The 18,022-nt window shown below is 43.3% G+C and overlaps 1 protein-coding gene across 1 annotated transcript in view; it reads left to right on the top strand.

Moving 5' to 3' along the window:
- The window catches only part of inpp5d (inositol polyphosphate-5-phosphatase D), a 98,402-nt gene extending 80,724 nt beyond the window's left edge, over positions 1-17,678 (top strand). Inside the window, exons 25-27 of the mRNA XM_078410727.1 lie at positions 355-474; positions 13,755-14,316; positions 16,569-17,678. Of these exons, the coding sequence (XP_078266853.1) occupies positions 355-474; positions 13,755-14,316; positions 16,569-16,571 (685 nt within the window). The 3' untranslated portion in view covers positions 16,572-17,678. The remainder of the gene's footprint in view (positions 1-354; positions 475-13,754; positions 14,317-16,568) is intronic.
- Positions 17,679-18,022: the final 344 nt, after the last annotated feature.

Genomic DNA, 18,022 nt, shown 5'->3' with positions numbered 1-18,022 from the left:
ACAGTAAATTCCTATACTATATGTTATAGGACATAGAGTGATGGGTGGCTAAAGCGTGCTGTCAAAGGTGGTTGTGGATGCAGATACTATAGTGGCACTTAAGAGGCTTTTTTGATAGGCACTGGATATGCAGGGAATGATGGGAATATCTGCATGGCACCCATCTGCAAATGAAATTGCTGAAGAAATCTTGAACAGCTACCCCTGCTGCCAGGTCAGGCAGGTGTAAGATGTCCTAAACATTTTGATTAAGGGGTTTTCATCACAGACAATGGATTCAATTGATTTCAAATTAGTGTGAACCGGAATTGATCCCTTTCCATGAAATAACATGTTCTTTCGTCTTTGCACCAGGTTAGCCGCAAAAACCTCCTCCAATCTGGTGGCAGAAGAGGCAGCAGCCAAGGCCCGAGTCCGAGTCCCATTGCCAAGCCTTCCAGAGATCAGTTCCAAGGATGATGGCAAGCCCTCAAGGTACTATAACTGAGAAGCCACACGGAGCCAAGGCATTAGCTGACATCAGCCTTTCACTTTTGAACCCTGGATTAGGATAAAATTCAAATGATGAAAGGCCCAACACTTGTTTAGGGTCTTATTAAAACCATACTCTGAGCTAGGTTAGCCCAGCTATAGCCAGGCATGAAGGCATGGAACAGAACAGTGCAGCCTATCTCCTGTCAACACTCATTGCACACACTGTCCTATTTTCATGCCAAGGTAGCTAAGAAAAAGAGCCGAAACTAGTTGGTGTCAAACAAAAACAACTCACAATCTCAGAACGCCTTCTTTATAGACCCATCATGTACAAAGGCACATTAGTCCAATTTCTGGAAATTTTCTGGTTATGTAGCATAAATCCACTTTCTGGCAATATTATAATAGTAGACAGAGTTTTGCTTTGGATTTATTTTGACAGCGTGGAAGTAGGATCAATTTTTAATCAACCAGTTAATCTTCAGTTGCACTATGGATGTGGGACAAATATGGTTTCCAGATGAATTGAGAATTGTGTGATAAGAAGCAGAGGGGTAGATAAGATTTATATCAAAATTACAAAATACCCATCGCACAGAAGGAGGATATTCAAGATTAATCCAGATGCAAGATGCATGCAAGATTAATCCAGCACTTTGCACAACCTTGCCCTCTTCCCACAACTGCACAAGTCCTTTCAAGTTACTCAGCGAGCTGTACCTTTACTTTGCTCACCCTCCCCTCTCTTGGGAATTCACCCAGAGTGCAGCTGGAAGCACCTCTGTCTCACACGCCACCCATCATGAAAAATGTGCTTGTTTAGTTATGATTGCAATTTTCCCGGGTCTGCTTTCTCTCTTGAAACAGATCCTTCATTGGAGATGGATATATCTTACATCCATTGTGTCCCTGTTCTGAGCCCTTCATTTTGAGGATGAAATTCAACTATGGGCAGTTGTGTGACTTGTGCAAGAGTATCGGCCATTAGTTGTATTTGCTTCTCAAACATCCGGTTCCATCAGACTCATTGGCCAGTGGGAGAGAATATCACCAGCATTTAGTGCAATTGACCAAAAACTTATTTATTTCTGTCCTTTTAACATTTATTCTATTCTGTTTGTTTTATATGAAAATATAATTTATGATGTTCTGTTTTATTTATATAATTTTATTTATTATATAGGCTCAAAAGAGGGCTATTCCTCGGGTCATATCACCCTGTTTATTTGTATCTCAGTCCCAATGCAGACCCACATTTCAACCCTATTGATTGTCTCAGATGTTATTGTATTTACTGGTGTATTTATATTTATTAGTTTCATATCATTTGCAGTATTTATCATTGTACGTTTTGTTTCAGCTTCAATTTGTATGTGTACTCTCTACGCTTCACTTTCTGTTTGTATATAATTGCTTTTAATATTTATTTTGTATGTGCAATGCTTGCATACTGTATCAATGTCTTGGAGCCTTTTTTCAATGTCACCACATTTTCAGTACTTTCAGTGGAGAAAATGCATCCCCTCATGGAGACAAAAACAAGGGCTATGAATATTAGGTCGTGAACGTTTAAGGCATTAGGTAATTTGGGAGAATCCCCTTCACCCTGATTATATGGAACTTATTCCTGCAAGTTGTCGAGGGAAATAACAACGTGATATTTCAATAGACAATAGACAATAGACAATAGGTGCAGGAGAAGGCCATTCAGCCCTTCGAGCCAGCACCGCCATTCAATGCGATCATGGCTGATCACTCCCAATCAGTACCCCGTTCCTGCCTTCTCCCCATACCCCCTCACTCCGCTATCCTTAAGAGCTCTATCCAGCTCTCTCTTGAAAGCATCCAACGAACTGGCCTCCACTGCCTTCTGAGGCAGAGAATTCCACACCTTCACCACTCTCTGACTGAAAAAGTTCTTCCTCATCTCCGTTCTAAATGGCCTACCCCTTATTCTTAAACTGTGGCCCCTTGTTCTGGACTCCCCCAACATTGGGAACATGTTTCCTGCCTCTAATGTGTCCAATCCCCTAATTATCTTATATGTTTCAATAAGATCCCCCCTTCATCCTTCTAAATTCCAGTGTATACAAGCCCAATCGCTCCAGCCTTTCAACATACGACAGTCCCGCCATTCCGGGAATTAACCTAGTGAACCTACGCTGCACGCCCTCCATAGCAAGAATATCCTTCCTCAAATTTGGATAATCTCAGGAAGGAGAAACAAAAGATGCTGCTCATGTAGAGTGAGCAGAGACTCCTGTGAAACAACTAGGCCATATTACTTGGTCTGAGGAATCTATGCAATTTGATGTCTATGTATTGTAAGAAGAAAAAATGCTTAAAATGCTTAGCAGGTCAGGCAGCATCTGTGAAGAGAGGAACAGAGTTAACCTCTTGGATTTATGGCCTTTCATCAGTTCCAATGATGATTACTGACTCAAAAGGTTACCTCCATTTTTATCTCCATCTGCCCTGCTGTGTGTTCCCAGCATTTTGGATCCTTATTTCAAACTTCCAGCATGTGCAGTTTTTTGCTTTTCATTTTTATATAATGTATGTTATGTGTGTGTATTATATTTCGATCTCAGACCCTTCCTTCCTGTTTGTACATATTTGTTTCAGTCTCCTCATTCCCCTGTACTGTAATACTGTGCACTGCAATTCTACAATACACTTGTGTCTCAGACTCTTTATTATTGTACGTTAAATTTATACATGCCATCCTTAAATGATGTTTCACTCTGCGTCACTGTCAATGTACACCAATGTGGTGTGTGGTTTGCAACCTTCATTTTCACAAACTGATGTGTTCAATGTGTTCCGTGCCCACACAACCACATCAGGAGGCACACAGCGGCTGCAGCCAGAGGCAAATGGAGGTACTGGCAGGTTTCCCAGCAGTGCATAGAGGGGTTCAATCACACCAAGAAACTTCAAGCATAAGGAAAGGCTGCAGCAGTGAACAGGAAGATCTCCATCAGGCAGAAAGGACTAGCCTTGAGTATGATGGCAGTCCCACAGGTGTGATGAGGAATGAGAGGGGAGCACTCTGAAACCTCCTCAAATGGAACTGCTAGCAGTGATGATGACAGTCGGTAGCCGGAGAGGCCATTTTAAGTGGTGGGATAGCTGCAAATATGCAGTTTATGTATGTATGTGTCCCAGAACAACTGACAACTTAAGACAGTGGAGAAAATAAACAGGTCAGTTTGAGGGTGAATCTGATACTCAGAAGTGTATTGAAGGAGAATCATGTAAAACATGACACTTGCTAAATTACTGGAATTTTTTTTTCAATATACCTAAAAAATTTAATTCATCAAAACTACTCAATTTGAGATAAAAAGGCAAACTTTAATGTTAATATTTTTGATGAAAAGGAGTCACGAGGGAAGAAAAACTGAAATAAGACACAAATTCTAGAGTAATTTAGTTATATTTAGTATATCGGAACAAAATAAACTACAAAAGACACAAAGTTCTGGAATAACTCAGCAGGTCAGGCAGCATATCTTGAGAACATGGATAGATGACACTTTGGGCCGGGACCATTCATTAGACTGATTGTGGGGGAGGGTGGGTGGGGGGGGTTATGGTCTGTAGTTCTGCTCTTGCTCCCCCTCCCCACAGACAGAAGAAGAATAGGTTTCCCCTGCTTGTCACCTTTCACCTCACGAGCCTCCACATCCAACAAATCATTCTGAAACATTTTTTCCACTTCCAACCCCGCCACCAGTCATATTTTCCTATCCCCACCCCTTTCCACCTTCTGCAGAGACCACTCCCTCTGCAACTCCTTGGTTCATTCATCACTTCCCACCCAAACCACCTCCTCCCCATCAAGCGCAGGAGATGTAACACCTGTATCTGTACCTCTTCCCTCACATCCATCCAGGAAACCCAGCTGTCATTCCAGTTGAGACAGAAGGCCAACCTCACCATCTGCATCTAGTGATCCCAATGTGGCCCCATTTACACCAGAGAGACCAAGCCTAAACTCGGCGACCATTTCACCAAACACTTGCACTTGGTCCACAAAGGTCCACTGCATCTCCCGGCTGTTAACCATATTAGCGCCTCTTCCCGTTCCCATATTGACCTTTCTGGCCTGGACCTCCATTGGCAGGGTGAGCCCACATGCAAACTGGAGGAACAGCAGCTCATATTCCGCTTGGGTAGCTTACAACCCAACGGTGGAATTTTACCAAGAAAATCAAGATTTATGAAAAGACTGCAGTATAATGCACAGGTATTAGACTAATTATAATCTCATTAAATGACAGAGAAGGTGTAAAAGGTTTATTCCTGGTCCTACTTCTTTTCCTCTTAAGGGTAGGATTCATGGTTGTGTCTACCTGAAGTGCGTACTTGAAAAGCAAATGAGGAACGTACCAGGGTTCTCCTCCTCAAAGCCCAAACAACAACAAAAAACCTGTCTTAAACATTGTAAAATGGCACAAATCATTTGGTATATAGCAAACGAAAAGGACAACATAACCTCAAGCCTCATGACTCAATCTTTTGATCTGCTCTTGGATCCCCTTCATACCATGTATTCGCAGTTCTGAGTGATGTGAAGCATAGCCGAGGTACCCACAAGTGAGCTAGAGTCAGGGCAATGATTTCACAGCAGAGAGTTTGAATTTTACACGGCTGACGGAGAAAACTGTAAATGTTCAAAGTTAGACACAAAATCCTGGAGTAACTCAGCAGGACAGGCAACGTCTCTGGAGAGAAGGAATGGGTGACATTTTGGGTTGAGACCCTTCTTCAGGCATGGACGTTTATCGATAGGTAAAAGGAATGATTATTAATCGGGGCAATGGGATTCATCATGCTCAGAGTTTCTGCTCAAAACAGCAGTATCTGGATCTACAAAAGAAAGACCATACAGACATTTAGAGTCTTCCATCTCTTTCAAAGATCTTTACCACCAATTACCAGCAACAGAACAAAATCAATAATGCAATGCAACAGTCATCTTGCACACAATAGGTCCCAGAGACAAAGAGCACCTTGATATGTGGTAATGCTGCCTGAGGGACAAAGACTGACCAAGAGCTCAATAAATTTATGTTCAAGATATCAGCGCAAATAACCCTCCCTATGTATCCACTAATGACCCACCTAACAGTCTATTGACCTCCAGTGCCACTCCCGAAAATCTTTTAACAAAACTAATTAGCACATCAATAATTTTCCCAGTAGCTTATTAACAATTATTTCTGTATTCCATTAATATAAACTTTCTGGTTTTTATCTTTTTTTGCAACAAAATGAAATGATTCCTGCACACTCATTGATAATTACTCTTTGATAAAACAATACTGACTGTAGTGCATTGCAATAATCCCATTACCCATATTAATAATTCTTCCTATTACCTATTGATCAATTTCCAAGTATTCCATTAACATCACTCTGTTTAGGCCATGAATAATGACAATAAGGAGCTTATTAAAAGTACCCTAGTCCATTAAAAACTCTCCCCCAAATCCCACTAATAACTCTCTGTATAATATATTAATAACCAAAATGTAGTCCATTACTGACACTTACTGTTACAATCATAGCTCTCCTTGAAGCCTTTTAAAAATTCTCCATTAAACCCATTAAACCATATTATACATTAACATCTCTCCCTGTAGCCATTATAAAGTTCACTGTATCTGGCAATAATTAGGTTTAGCCCTTTAAAGTCTTTGTGTAATGCATTAATATCTCACATTATAGTTTGTCAACTGAATCCCCATTAGTTTCGTGTTTAGTTTAGTTTAGAGATACAACGCGGAAACAGGCCCATTGGCCCACCAGGTCCGTGCCGACCAGCGATCCCCGCCTATTAACACTATCCTACACACTAGGGACAATTTTCACATTTATCAAGCCAATTAACCTACATACCTCTACGTCTTTGGAGTGTGGGAGGAAACCAAAGATCTCGGAGAAAACCCACGCAGGTCACGGGGAGAATGTACAAACTCCGTACAGACAGCACCTGTAGTCAGGATTGAACCCTGATGTCCGGCGCTGCATTCGCTGTGAGGCAGCAACTCTACCGCTGCGTCACCATGCCGAGCATTAGTCTATTAATATTCTCCCATTCATTCATTCATTTTCCCCCGTAGTCAATTACTAGCCTATCTGCAGTCCATTAATAACAAACCATCCGTCAATCCATTCCCCTTTACTCCATTGTTCAAAAGTGATAGGAGCAGAATTTGGCCATTCGGTCAATTCAATCATGGCTGATCTATCTTTTCCACCTAACCCCATTCTCCTGCATTCTCCCCCATAACCCCTGACACCAGTACGAAACATGAATCTATCTCTCTCTGCCTTAAAAATATCCATTGACTTGGCCTCCACAGGCTCCTGTGGCAATGAATTCCACAGATTCACCACCCTCTGACTTTCTTGCTGACTGCTCTTGCTGTCCATCAATAGCTCTGGTTTTGGGGAGGGGGGGGACCTAGGATAGTGAGAGAATGGGTGAGCACCGGGACCAGGAAATAGGGGGGGAGGGGGAGAAGAAACGTCTGTCTCACGTGGAAGGGCTGTTGGAGTTCCTAGATGGAGGTGAGAGAGGAGTTGTAGGAGTAGGGGCAGTTGTTCCATCTGCTGTGGTTGTGGAAAAGGGTGTTTTTTTGTGGGAAGGGATTCATGAACTGAGGAGTTTAGTTTAGTTTGGAGATACAGCGTGGAAACATGCCCTTCGGCTCACTGAGTCTGCGCTGACCAACGATCACCCGTAAACTAGTTCTAGCCTACACTCGAGGGACAATTTACAGAAGCCAATTAACCTACAAACCTGCACGTCCTTGGAATGTGGGGAGAAAACCATGTGGTCATAGGGAGAATGTACAAACTCTGTACAGACAACACCTATGGTCCGATCGAACCCAATGTCTGGCGCTGTAAGGCAGCAACTCTAACGCTGGGCCACTGTGCTGCCCTCACAGTGAGGAGGGCGTCTGTTAATAGCACTCCCGATAATCCCTCAATAACTCTGCTGATAGTCTATTAATAATTCATTTATTAATAATTCATTAACTCAATAACCATATTAATAACTACTCCCATTGTTCTTCAATTATTCTCCATGTGGTTCACTAATAGCTCTCCAAATCCATCAACAACATATATTAGTAGCACTCCCTACAGTTCATCAAAACTCCCCCTTTTGTCCATCAATATCCTTTCCTATAGTCCATTAATAACTTTCTCTTGAATATTAATAACTATCATCCTTGTCCATTCATGATTTTAGTTCATCAAATATTCTCTCTATAGACCATTAATAACTCTTGCTGTAGTCCACCAATAACTCTCCTTTTGATTTATTAATTACTCCACACATATTGCAACCAAAACTCTTATTACTAAACTTAACTATGATCCTTAAAAATTCTCCATATAGTAAAATGTAATTCCCCTTTTAGTTCATTAACACTTTTCCTTCTATCCCATATGCCATTGTCATCAAAGGTCACCTGAAGTCGAGTGTGTGAGTCCTTTCGGTGGATCTTGAGATGGCGGAAGAGGATGAGCCTGGAGCTACAGACTTAGTTATGTCCCTCCAGGTTGACATCTGCACGTGACACCTTTGAAAGTGGGGAGACTGATGAACAGATAGCCAGCCACCAGTCCTTGACAGAAATAGACCTGGGATTAACTCCGCGATGATTGGGAATTTCTCCCTGTTGCAGCCTTCTCAGCTGTTGTGGTGCTCCACCTGCTGGCCAGCCACCATTTCATCACTGAGATCTTGGGCCGAGCTTTGACAGGAACCTTCCCCTCGACCTGCACCCAAAGGGTGACCCTGCCAGAAGCATAGCTCCAGATGCTTTAGCTCTCAGGATCTTATACATACACAAGCGTCTTGGTGGCGACCCTCAGGGAACTACCATAAGAACCTTCCCTGGTCTTTTAATAAGGCTAGAACACAAGGCGCTGGAGTAACTCAGCGGGTCAGGCAGCATTCCTGCAGAACATGGATAGATGATGTTTTGGTTGGAACCTTTCTTTAGATATATTGCGGTGGTGGTGGTGGGAGGGACGGGGAGGGGGGGGAGGGAGGGGGGGGAAAGAAAGCTGGGAGAGAGGAGAGGAACGGCAAAGCATAGACACAACTGTGGGGGGGGGGGGGTTTGTTAGACAGATGGTTGGAACAAAGGGTAGAGATTAAAATAGAGAGTGTGAGACAAAAGGATTGAAGAGTTGCAAATTGTGAAGCCTGAGGAAGGAATCTGGGGGGGGGGGGAGAGAGAGAAGAGGATTAGGTGCAAGCACAGAGGGGGGCACAGGGGAGGGGAAGGGAGAAGGAGGGGTTTGATAGAGGTTACCTAAAATTAGAGAATTCGATGTTGATATCATTGGGGGTTGTAAATTACCCAAGTGGAATATGAGGTGCTGTTCCTTCAGTTTGTGTGTGTGGCCTCACTCTGGCATTAGAGGAGGCCCAGGGTGGAAAGGTCAGTATGGGAATGGGAAGGGGAGTTAAAATGGTTAGCAACTAGGAGATCCAGTAGGACTTGGTGGATCAAGTGCAAGTTTTCAGCTAAATGGTTCTTAAAAAACATTAAGAATTCCTGATGTGATCTGTTAATAACACTACCTGCAACCCATCAATGAATCTCCATGTTTCCATTAATAACCCTTTCCTGTAGCTTGTCAATACCTCTCCATGTAGTCTGTTAACATGTTAATAGTCTTACATATAGGTGAATATTCAAACACTATATGGGTCCATTAATTCCTACCTGTATTCCATTTACTCTGCAGGTCTTTCATTAATAAATCCCACTGTAGCATACAAATAACTATCCAAGTACTCAATTAATAATTCTCCCTGTTAGTCATTAATAACTACCCCAGTCGCCAATCATAATTTAATAATTTCTCCAGTAGCCCATTAATTACTCTATAGTCAGTCAATGTTACTCTGCAGACAATAATAATTCTTAATAAAGCACATTCATAACTCTCTGCTTAGCCAGTTATTCATATCATTGATAATTCTGCCTAGAATCTACTGAATGCTGTAATGCCTTCATAACCCAAAATATAATCTGTTAACAAAATCCCTCTTTTGATCATTAATCATTCTTCTCAAAGACTATTAATAATTCTCCATTTTTTTCATTAATAACCCTTCATCTAGCTCATTAATAGCTTCCCATATCCCATTAATAACCCTTTTTTTAATCAATTAGTAACTTTATATATATACCATTATAAACTGCCCCTATCATCCATTAATAACACTCTCTATAGTCCAGCAATAATTCAACAGGTAATCCTTTAATAATTAATTATCAGCCTTCCTTTGATCCATAAGTTTCATAAATCCATGAATAATTCTCCAGGGACCATTAATTCCCCCTGTTGCCTGTAGTTTACTAATAAATCTCCATGTAGACAGTAATACCTATTCTGGTAGTCCACTAATACCTAACTGTCATCCATATATAGCTTTCCATGTAGATAATTAATGTGGTTGAATAATATAATCCTAATGTAGTTTGTTAATAACATTTCCTGCACTCCATTAATAACTCTTATTGTGTCCTTGTATACCCATCTCCTTGCTCAATTAACTCACCTTAACAGGTCCCTACAGTTCTTTAACAGTTCATGTAATTAGTTCGGAGATATAGCGCGGACACAAGCCCTTCGGCCCACTGAATCCGCGCCAACCAGTGATCCCCATACACTAACAATATCCTACACACAAGGGACAATTTACAAAGGCCAAATTAACCTACAAACCTTTACGTCTGGAGTGTGGGAGGAAACCGGAGCACCCGGGGAAAACCCACGGGGAGAATGTACAAACTCTGTACAGACAGCACCCGAAGTCAGGATTAAACTTGGGTGTCTGGCGCTGTAAGGCTTCAGCCCTGCCCCTGCACCACCATGCCACCCAAGCCATCATCTGAAATACCAACAGGCCACAGCATATTATAAATGAACCTGATGAGTTATTAATGGACTGAAGGAAGCTTTAACAAAAATCCTCCAATCTATTAATAGCCCTTCATGAGATCTTTTGATAACTTTCCCTGTGGTCGACCAAAACCCAAGAAGTCCATAAATAACAGTCTGCAGTCCATTCACCCCCACTGATGACAACCTTTTATGTATTTCATTAATGCCATTGTTTAACTCATTAATATACCTTCATAGTGTATTATGAATGTTCCAAAAATCCATCAATAAATTTCCATTGTTGGTTACTAACTCGCCATGCAATCCATTAATCTCTCTAGTCTATTAATAATTCTCATCGCAATCTATTAAAGTCAAGAGACTTTAGTCAATAGTCAACCTGACAGATATATTTTATAGGAAGGGTTTAGAGGGAATTGGGCCAACTACATGAATATGGTCCAGAATACCAAATTGGTAGGCATAGACAGTGGGCTGAAGAGCCCATTTCCTTGCTGTATAGCTCTATAATAATATTACATACGCTCCAATTAATCCATGAATCACTTTCCTACAGTAAATTAATGTCCCTCTCCACTGTCCATTCATAACTCACCATGTATTCCCTTCATAACTATCCCTGTGACTCATTTGATAGTTCTCTCTGTCATCCATAAATAACCCTCCCAATAGCTATCCAATTAATTTACAAATAATCTTCCACATAGTTAATTAATAGCTCCTAATGTAGTCAGTTACTAACTCTCGCTGGAACCCATCAATAACTCTCCATATGCATATTAATATTTATCCTTCCAATCCATTAATAAAACTTTATGAAGTTGGTTAATACGTGTTCATATAGTCTATTCGAGTCAGCATGGAAACAGGACCTTCATTCCACCTTGTCCATGTCGGCCAAGATAGTCCATCTAAAATAGTCCCATTTTCTCACGTTTGGCCCATATCCCTCTAAACCTTTCATATCCAGTCCAAATGTCTATTGAATATTGGTATTGTTCCTGCCCCCACTACTTCCTCTACCAGCTCGTTCCATATACCTACTACCACTGTGTGAAAAAATTGCCCCTTAGATTCCTATTAAATCTTTTCTCTCTCCTTCTAAATCCTTAATCCCATGCCCTCTAATTCATGATTCCCCTACTCTAGACAGACTCTGTGCACTTGCACTATCTATTACCATCATGATTTCACACACCTCTATAAAATCACCCCTCAGTGTCCTGTGCTCCAAGAAATAAGGTCCTAGCCTGCCCAACCTCTCCCTAAAGCCCAGGTCTTGAGTCCTGGAAACATCCTCATAAATCTTCTCTGTTCTCTTTTCAGCTTAATGGCATCATTTCTATAGCAGGGTGACATCTGCATCTCATTAATAACACTCTATATAGTCCATTAATTACCTACATGTGACTACATGCTGGCTTTTCCTTAACAGTTATTCCTCCTGTGTATCAATCCTCCCCAAGGTCCATTCATAACTCTCCATGTAATTTGTTGATAATTCAACCTTTAGTTGATTGATAACCCCTCATATCAATATCTATCAATATGAATTTGGTATTCTGGACCATATGCCTGTATCAGTCTATCAATAGCTCTCTCTGTAGTCTGCTAGAGATTGAGAATGATCAGCCATGATCACATTGAATGGTGGTGCTGGCTCAAAGGGCCGAATGGACTACTCCTGCACCTATTGTCTATTGTCTATTGTCTAATGACTCTCCATGCAGTGAATAGTAGATAAATAACTCTCCCAACTATCTATATACTAAAACTCTTGTTTGTTTATTTGTTTATTCCTGAACTACAGCCAAAACGGTACACGATAGTATGACAATTTTAGGCCCACCTTACTCACCTTCGTGCCTTTGGTGCTAATGGAAGAAGTTTCATTGAAATCGGTGTTATATTTTTAAAGTTATTCACATTTTAAAGTTTAGATCTATTTCCTAAGGAGGGAGGGGGGAGGGAGGGAGGGAGGGGGGGAGGGAGAGTGGGGGGGAGGAGGGAGGATAAGGGGGGTTGAGGGGAATGGAGTGGGGGGGGAGGGGAATGGGGGGAGGGGAAGGGGGAGGGGAGGAGGGTGGGAGGAGGGAGTGAGGGAGGGGGAGGGGGAGGGAGGGGGGGTGGAGGGAGGGGAGGAGGGAGAAAGGAGAGGGGGAGAGGAGGAGGGAGGGGCGTACCTCCAGACTCCACTTGGTGGTGTAAGGGATAGGCCCACATCCAGGGTTTATGTTAGATCTTCATAAGCCCAGGACGTAGTTACCTGGCAGTGACTGAAAGCTGGCAGCTCCGATGGAGCCAGTCACAACTACTCAATCCAACCCATTGAAGCATGGGCTGGCAGAGGTTGCCACCTGTTGGCACGGTAGCATATGGCATGTCACATGGCATAATTTCGAAGAAGTGAATCAGCATAATATACAATCAGTAGTTTGTCGTCAGCAGGGCTTCCGTGTGTCCTTGATGCATGGTCTTGAGGTTCCCAACATCTTGGTGATGAGCTGACCAGAAGGAGAAATAAAGGCAGTTACAGAAAGAACACTAACGTTTCTGTGAAAGATTCTCAATAAGTCGCTGAACTTCCGTAATCCCCAGGATTGCTCCAAACCCTGAGAATGTCACTTTTTTTTGTCTGTTTCCCACTTCTTATAAAACTTTTGAATGGTTTCCTAGGTTAAAGGTGATGTGTAAAACATTACAGAATTTGGAGGTGAAGAGAGATGGTAGGAAGGAATGCTTGTGTTTCAGAGTTAGTCAGGAAGCCACGTGTCTAAAGAGTGGAGGTGCCAAGATGCAGACACAAAGTGTGGCTCGGATAATATGGAGTGCTGGCTTTTTCAGCCACAGGATCCAAACGCAATAGCTTACGTTATTTGGTCGTAAGCTCTATATACCTGACCAAATAATGGAAGCTACTATATACCTGAGCATAGTGTCTGTGTAATGTCTGTACAAACTGTACTACATAGTTGTGTATATAGTATACCATACCTGTGCATATCTTGCCTTGTACAGATGTTATTGTGTACACAAAACCCCAATCTATACATATGCCAAATACACCTGTGCACACTGAACCATTTACCTGTGTTTTATATATCTTTGCAGACTGTGCTGCATTTTATTGCATATTGCATTTCAACTGTGATCATTATGCTGCATGGGTGTACACTACATTTGTTCTTCTTGTATTAAATGCATAGGTACTGCATTGCATTCTACACGCGTGGTGTGCAAACCAAACACCTGTAGCAGTCTATATGTACCAATGTTATCTTTGATCCATGTTGTAATGTCCTCTTCTTTATTTCTTGACCAAGCAGCAGCATTCCTGAAAATTCCCGGAACAAAACATCACCAATAAGCCAAAAGAGGCTAGAGATCCCACCAAGTGAACAGAGTTCAATGGAGATGATCAATAATCCCTTGTATGAAACATTTGAACCGAGGCTGAGCGCTGATTTGAAGAAAGAACAAGGGTCTCACTGGGGCTTGAGGAAAGAGACCTCAGTGACTGTGGAGAAGGTCTCCACTTCATTCCAGCCCCCCACCAGTAAAGTGCCGCAATCAGTGCCAAAGTCGAGCTGGCATGTACTCCCCCAAGCACCGCCAAACCGCAATCGCTCCTACACTGACTCGATGAAGAGCTCAGCCCAGGAGAAGCCACACATCAAACCAACGGCGATCACGGTTGACCCTTCCAGGTCAGGTGCCTGCCAGCCTAGTGCCCGGTCACCCGTACACAGCAGGCCCCCACTGCCAGCCAAGAGCTCAAAGGTGCTGGAGCAACAGCATGCTCTGAAAGACTACAGGGAAAGCGCAGAGATCACAACTCAAACCAAAAAAAGTAGCAACCCGGGTGTAGGACAACAGACAAGCGTGTCGGTGAGTACGATATGGCTTCCATAAATGTAAAACCGTCCCCTCATGACTCTCATGTGGTATTCAAAAGAATATTTTATTTTACCTGAGAACTAGCATAAATGGCAAGTAGAGTAGGTGAAGCACTGAACTAGCATTGACCAGTTGAGCTGAATGGCTGATTTCATTGCTGGAAATTCTGCGCAAGATCCCTGCTCTTTCTATGCCATTTCTATTGGGATGTCCTGATGCTGGCCTATAATCAAGGTATTAACAGCACTGGCCTCGACTCCACTCTTCAACATGCCTACAGTTTGGGATGTGGGTTGGTTGAAGAAACCCTGGCCTAGAAACCTTATCTTTTCTGCAATGCACAACTTAAAATCAAATGTAACTGAAAATCAGGGCCCTCTTGTGAGTTGCAAGAAAATAAGGGATTTATGCTCTGAATTCTCCATGCATCTGATATGTTGAAGAGTGGAGGATGCAGGACATATGCAATGGTGTTCAACAATGACCAGTGGATGCCATGTCCATGACTTTCAGTCATAAATAGCATGGTGACACAGCAGTTAGTCCTGCTACCTCACAGCTCCAGGAATCCAAGTTCAACACTGAACTGGGGAGCTATCTGTATGGAGTTTGCAGGTTCTCCCTGTGACTGTGTGGGTTTCCCTGAATGTTGAAAGTTTCACCCACATGTCAAAGACTTACTGGTATGTTAAGTTGTTATGTAAAGTGTTGTAGGTGGCAGGTGATTTGGAGGGTGGAGGGTAGGTGTGAGTTAATGAGCCTGTGAAAGACAACAGGCTTTAGGGAAAGGGTGGGGGGATGGGACTGATGGGATTGCTCTGTGAACCAGTTTAGCTCGATGGATCATATTCCCTCTTTCTGTATCGCAAGAGAACATACCTTTGCTTATATATATATATAAGAAAATAACTGCAGATGCTGGTACAAATCGATTTATTCACAAAATGCTGGAGTAACTCAGCAGGTCAGGCAGCATCTCGGGAGAGAAGGAATGGGTGACGTTTCGGGTCGAGACCCTTCTTCAGACTGATGTCAGGGGGGCGGGACAAAGGAAGGATATAGGTGGAGACAGGAAGATAGAGGGAGATCTGGGAAGGGGGAGGGGAAGGGAGGGACAGAGGGACTATCTAAAGTTGGAGAAGTCGACATTCATACCACTGGGCTGCAAACTGCCCAGGCGAAATATGAGGTGCTGTTCCTCCAATTTCCGGTGGGCCTCACTATGGCACTGGAGGAGGCCCATGACAGAAAGGTCAGACTGGGAATGGGAGGGGGAGTTGAAGTGCTCGGCCACCGGGAGATCAGTTTTGTTAATGCGGACCGAGCGCAGGTGTTCAGCGAAGCGATCGCCGAGCCTGCGCTTGGTTTCGCCGATGTAAATGAGTTGACATCTAGAGCAGCGGATGCAATAGATGAGGTTGGAGGAGATGCAGGTGAACCTTTGTCTCACCTGGAAAGACTGTTTGGGTCCTTGGATGGAGTTGAGGGGAGAGGTAAAGGGACAGGTGTTGCATCTCGTGCGGTTGCAGGGGAAAGTGCCCGGGGTTGGGGTGGTTTGGGTAGGAAGGGACGAGTGGACCAGGGAGTTACGGAGGGAACGGTCTCTGCGGAACGCAGAGAGGGGAGGGGATGGGAAGATATGGCCAGTGGTGGGGTCCCGTTGTAGGTGACGGAAATGTTGGTGGATGATATGTTGGATACGCTGGCTGGTGGGGTGGAAGGTGAGAACGAGGGGGATTCTGTCCTTGTTGCGAGTGGGGGGAGGGGGAGTAAGAGTGGAGCTGCGGGACATAGAAGAGACCCTAGTGAGAGCCTCATCTATAATGGAGGAGGGGAAGCCCCGTTTCCTGAAGAACGAGGACATCTCGGAAGCCCTAGTGTGAAACACCTCATCCCGGGTGCAGATGCGGCGTAGACGTAGGAATTGGCAGTAGGGGATAGACGTTTTGCAGGGGACCGGGTGGGAAGAAGTGTAGTCCAGTCCTTTGCTTACACTGTGAAAGACTCTTTCACTGCACAGCTCATGTATGAGATTCACTTTTACATGACCTAAAGATATGCTCAGGCTGGTTAAGGTAGCTTTTCCTTAAGGAAGGTATTTATCTTCTGTTAAGTTCTGCTGTTCTCCCAATTCCTAACCCCACTGGTCTTCAAAGGTCTTTGAAGCTAAAGAATAGATCAATATTGAATTGAATTGAAAGCCTGATCTCAACTCCCTTGCTTTTTTTTGCTCTCTTTGGCAGTGATCAAGATTCGGCTTGTGATCCTTGTCGGGAATTTTCAGAAAAGTGAAGCGTTTTCATTTTCCTGTTTGCACGTACTCCATTGACAGATGTAAGCTATGGTTCTTTGTTGAGAAGACTTCTCACAGCAAGCTGAATGCCTGAGATATGTGTGACTGAATTCAGTGCTGATGCCAAGAACCTGGAGTGAGGATGCCCAAGCACTCGATTACAGTTTAAGACAGCCAATCACTCAACTCTCCCACCTTCAACATGCATTTATTTTTAATGGACAACAGGAATTCATTCATGGGATATGTCAAGCATTTCAATTGGATCCAAACTAAGTCTATTGCAACTTCCCCACTCTGCCTGGTTTGCTGAACAGCCAGCCAGAACATCATGAGAGCCACATATTAACACTGATAATCACACCTTTCAACTCAGCCACGCGACCACACTATTAATGTGCATTGTGACAGCAGAATAGTCTGCCAGTTTGGAATGCATTAAGAGTAGAAGAAAGAACTCTTCTTGACGACTCCTTTTACAATTTAAGAACATCGAGAAATGCAGTCGCTATTATAATGAAGGAAATTTGGCACACAAACTGCATATCGCAGATTCTCAGGAACAGCAATAATCAATCTCAGGTATCGCTTGTGGAATAAATATGAGATCGAATATTATAAAGAAGACCCCTTCTCTTCAAAATATTATCAGGAGACTTTTCATCATCACAAGATGGACACGCAGAACTTTGGTTTAAAATCTTGTTGGCCACGGCTGATAGTTCAGGACTCCATCTGCCCTACTGCTCAAGTGCACTGCAAGGAGGCTTGAACCTCAGAGATAAGAACAATACCCACTGCGCCACAGCAAGAGGGGCCCCAGCGCAAAAACCAATGTGTGGGGAGAAGGAAGGAGTGGCGGGGGTTGGGGGAGCTGTTAGATTTATGTGCCAAAGAGAAAGACCATATAATGATACTAGTGTACCTACACATTTTGTGACTGGTTTACAAATCACCCTGGAAGTTCCTCCCCTCAGGCCTGGAGGTCAGCAAGGCAAGGGAGATGCCCAGCGTGAAACACCACATGAGCTATGTTGAGCCTCCTGTCCATTCTGTCATATTAGTGCATGGGGGTGGGGGTGGGGGGGGGTGAGCTGGGGGGTGCCTTATCTCCCCAAGTGGCATTGTTCACATTGCCCTACCATGCCCTCAGCCCTACCCCTCAAAACCTGGCACATGCCCACATGTCCCAGCACATGCTTCTCTCTGCCAATCCATGTCTAGAGGCTTCACACTCTTGAGTGTTGCCGATGTCGCATTAACAGCTGAATATGGAAAGAAGCACTTTTACTTCTGCTGCATCTTTCATTTTCCTAGTAAGTCTCTGAGGCTGTCAGCGGTCTGTGATGTATTGGTCCCTGTGTGGTCTCATGTTTCAGGGGATTTGCCAACAGCAGCCAATAT

The sequence above is a fragment of the Rhinoraja longicauda genome, chromosome 13, assembly GCF_053455715.1.
Source record: "Rhinoraja longicauda isolate Sanriku21f chromosome 13, sRhiLon1.1, whole genome shotgun sequence".
Lineage (NCBI taxonomy): Eukaryota > Metazoa > Chordata > Chondrichthyes > Rajiformes > Arhynchobatidae > Rhinoraja > Rhinoraja longicauda.
Note: the sequence above shows the minus strand (reverse complement) of the source record. Positions and strands in the feature narration are given on the sequence as shown.